This window comes from Oratosquilla oratoria, unplaced genomic scaffold, assembly GCF_046742065.1.
Source record: "Oratosquilla oratoria isolate Oo_2021 unplaced genomic scaffold, ASM4674206v1 SCAFFOLD252, whole genome shotgun sequence".
Classification (NCBI taxonomy): Eukaryota; Metazoa; Arthropoda; class Malacostraca; order Stomatopoda; family Squillidae; genus Oratosquilla; species Oratosquilla oratoria.
Window position 1 is genome coordinate 112,501 of NW_027467604.1, and position 2,500 is coordinate 115,000.

Here is a 2,500-nt window from a genome sequence, read left to right on the forward strand (position 1 = left end):
AGGGAGGTAGCCAAAAAGTAAAAAGGCATAAAATCATTCCCACCCATTCCATCCCTGAATACACTCCACACCCCTCCACCCTCCCTCCCATCTTAGCAACTCCTGGATGACGGGTCATCCCTGCACCTTGTCCACTGCCCTGGGTCAGAAGCAGTGTCGCAAGACACAGCACATCCACAGCAAGGCCGCTTCATTAAATCGGCGACCCCCCCCTCTCCGTCCCCTATTGCATAAAAGGAGAAGACGGGGAGAAATCCCTTCGTGCTGCGTCAAATTTTGCTCACACATACTACCTCACCCCCCATCCCCCTGCCCATTCCACCTCATGCAATCACAACATCATCTATATACAACCATTCTCCATTCACCCCTGTCTTCTGTCCTCTCCCGTCCTTCCTCAACAGACATTCCCCTCTTCCCTAAAGCCCCCTTCACCCCATCCATCCACCTCATCCTAGGACGTCCCCTCATGTTCACTTCCTCCACATCTGCCTTCCATACTTAAATTGGACAAATTTAGATTTAAGAAGGAAATAGGCAAGAATTGGTTTACTATTAGGGTGGTCAACGAATGGAATAGACTTAGTAAACATGTGGTGAGCTCTGAAACTATCAGTTGTTTTAAGGAAAAGGTTAGACAGCTTTATGGATGGGGATGATAGGTGGTAATGGACATGGAACTGCCTATTGTAGGCCTTATGGTCTCTTGCCGTCTCCTTCATTCTTATGTTCTTATGTAACACAACCTACATCACTAGAACCACAACCTCCACCACTAACGCCACAACCTCCTACACAAGAACCACAACCTCCACCACTAACACCCACAACCTCCTCCACTAACACCACAACCTCCACCACTAACACCCACAACCTCCTTCACTAACACCACAACCTCCACCACTAACACCCAAAACCTCCACCACTAACACCTACAACCTCCACCACTAACACCACAACCTCCACCACTAACACCACAACCTCCACCACTAACACCCACAACCTCCTCCACTAACACCACAACCTCTACCACTAACACCAAAATATCCGCCACTAACACCACAACCTCCACCACTAATACCACAACCTCCACCACTAACACCCACAACATCCACCACTAACACCACAACCTCTACCACTAACACCACAACCTCCACCACTAACACCCACAACCCCTCATCACTAACACCAAAGCCTCCACCACTAACACCACAACCTCTACCACTAACACCACAACCTCTACCACTAACACCACAACCTCCACCACTAACACCCACAACCCTCACCACTAACACCACAACATCCCCCACTAGAACCACAACCTCCACCACTAACACCACGACCTTCACCACTAACACCACAACCTCCACCACTAACACCACAACCTTCCACCACTAACAACCCCAACCTCTTGCCTTAGGTGCGGTCCAGGCGCTACGAGAGGATCGACGACGCCTTCGCCGAGGACGGCCTCGAAGAGATCTTCTCCTCGACCTCGTACAGAGCCACGGACGTGGCGCTGACCATCTTCCTGTTCCTGTGGTTCGGCATGGGCAACTATTGGGTCTACAGCATTTATCTGCCAAACTTTGAATCAACATTGTATAATCCGGATGACTGGTGAGTGGCGGGGAGTTGGAGAAGGAGAGGAGGCACATTATGCTGGAAAATGAATAAATAAATAAATAAATAAATAAATGAATAAATGAATGGATGAATGAATGAATAGAAAAAATTGTAAAAAAGAATATGAATTATAAAAATTAAAGTTAACAAATAAAAGAATGAAATAATAGATAAGTTATTAAATAAGTAAATATATAGGTGATCAAATTAATCAATCAATAAATATATGAATAAATAGCTAAACAAATGAATAAATGAATACATAGACAAAGAGATCAATGTATAAATGAATAGATAAATAATTAGATCAATAAAAGACTGAGAATTTTTCCCCTTATACGTATATGGTAGCTATAATATTCGGATGAATAATGGAATAGCAGTATAGATGTAAGTCAAAATGTAACAGATCAGGTGATAGAAAAATAAAATATATAAAACGTGCCATCCGCTTGAAGACTGTAGATAACCTAAGCCATGACAACAAAATAAGTCTTGTGGTGGTAACGTGTATGGTATTAAGGTCCTTTTTGCCCTATCAAGAAACATTCACTTTTTCTCTCCTTGCAGGTGCTCCAAGCCATTGTACCTCTTCGCATTAGCGCAGATCTTCTTCGTCTACGCTCTCGGGTCACTTACCTTCCTCCTCGTCTTTTGCCTCGCTTGTTGCCAAAAATGCGTCAGTCTCTTCGGCGACAGCTAATAAGGGAGAACGAGAGTTCCCTCGAGTTCAAGATAACGGCCAACGTCGCCCGGCGACATGACGTCACTGAAGAGAAGACATTTCAAATTAACAAATATAGAATCGTGATCCCAGAAAGACTGGAACAGAAATGTTTACCACGAAGTAGATGGTAAATTTTCTACTGAAATG

The 2,500-nt window shown here is 44.4% G+C and overlaps 1 protein-coding gene across 1 annotated transcript in view; it reads left to right on the top strand.

Annotated features, from left to right (window-relative positions):
* The window catches only part of LOC143022976 (uncharacterized), a 78,001-nt gene that overhangs the window by 72,939 nt on the left and 2,562 nt on the right, over positions 1–2,500 (top strand). The window contains exons 5-6 of the mRNA XM_076181409.1: positions 1,421–1,620; positions 2,197–2,500. The exon at positions 2,197–2,500 is cut by the window's right edge and continues 2,562 nt beyond it. Coding sequence (XP_076037524.1) covers positions 1,421–1,620; positions 2,197–2,329 — 333 coding nt within the window. The 3' untranslated portion in view covers positions 2,330–2,500. The remainder of the gene's footprint in view (positions 1–1,420; positions 1,621–2,196) is intronic.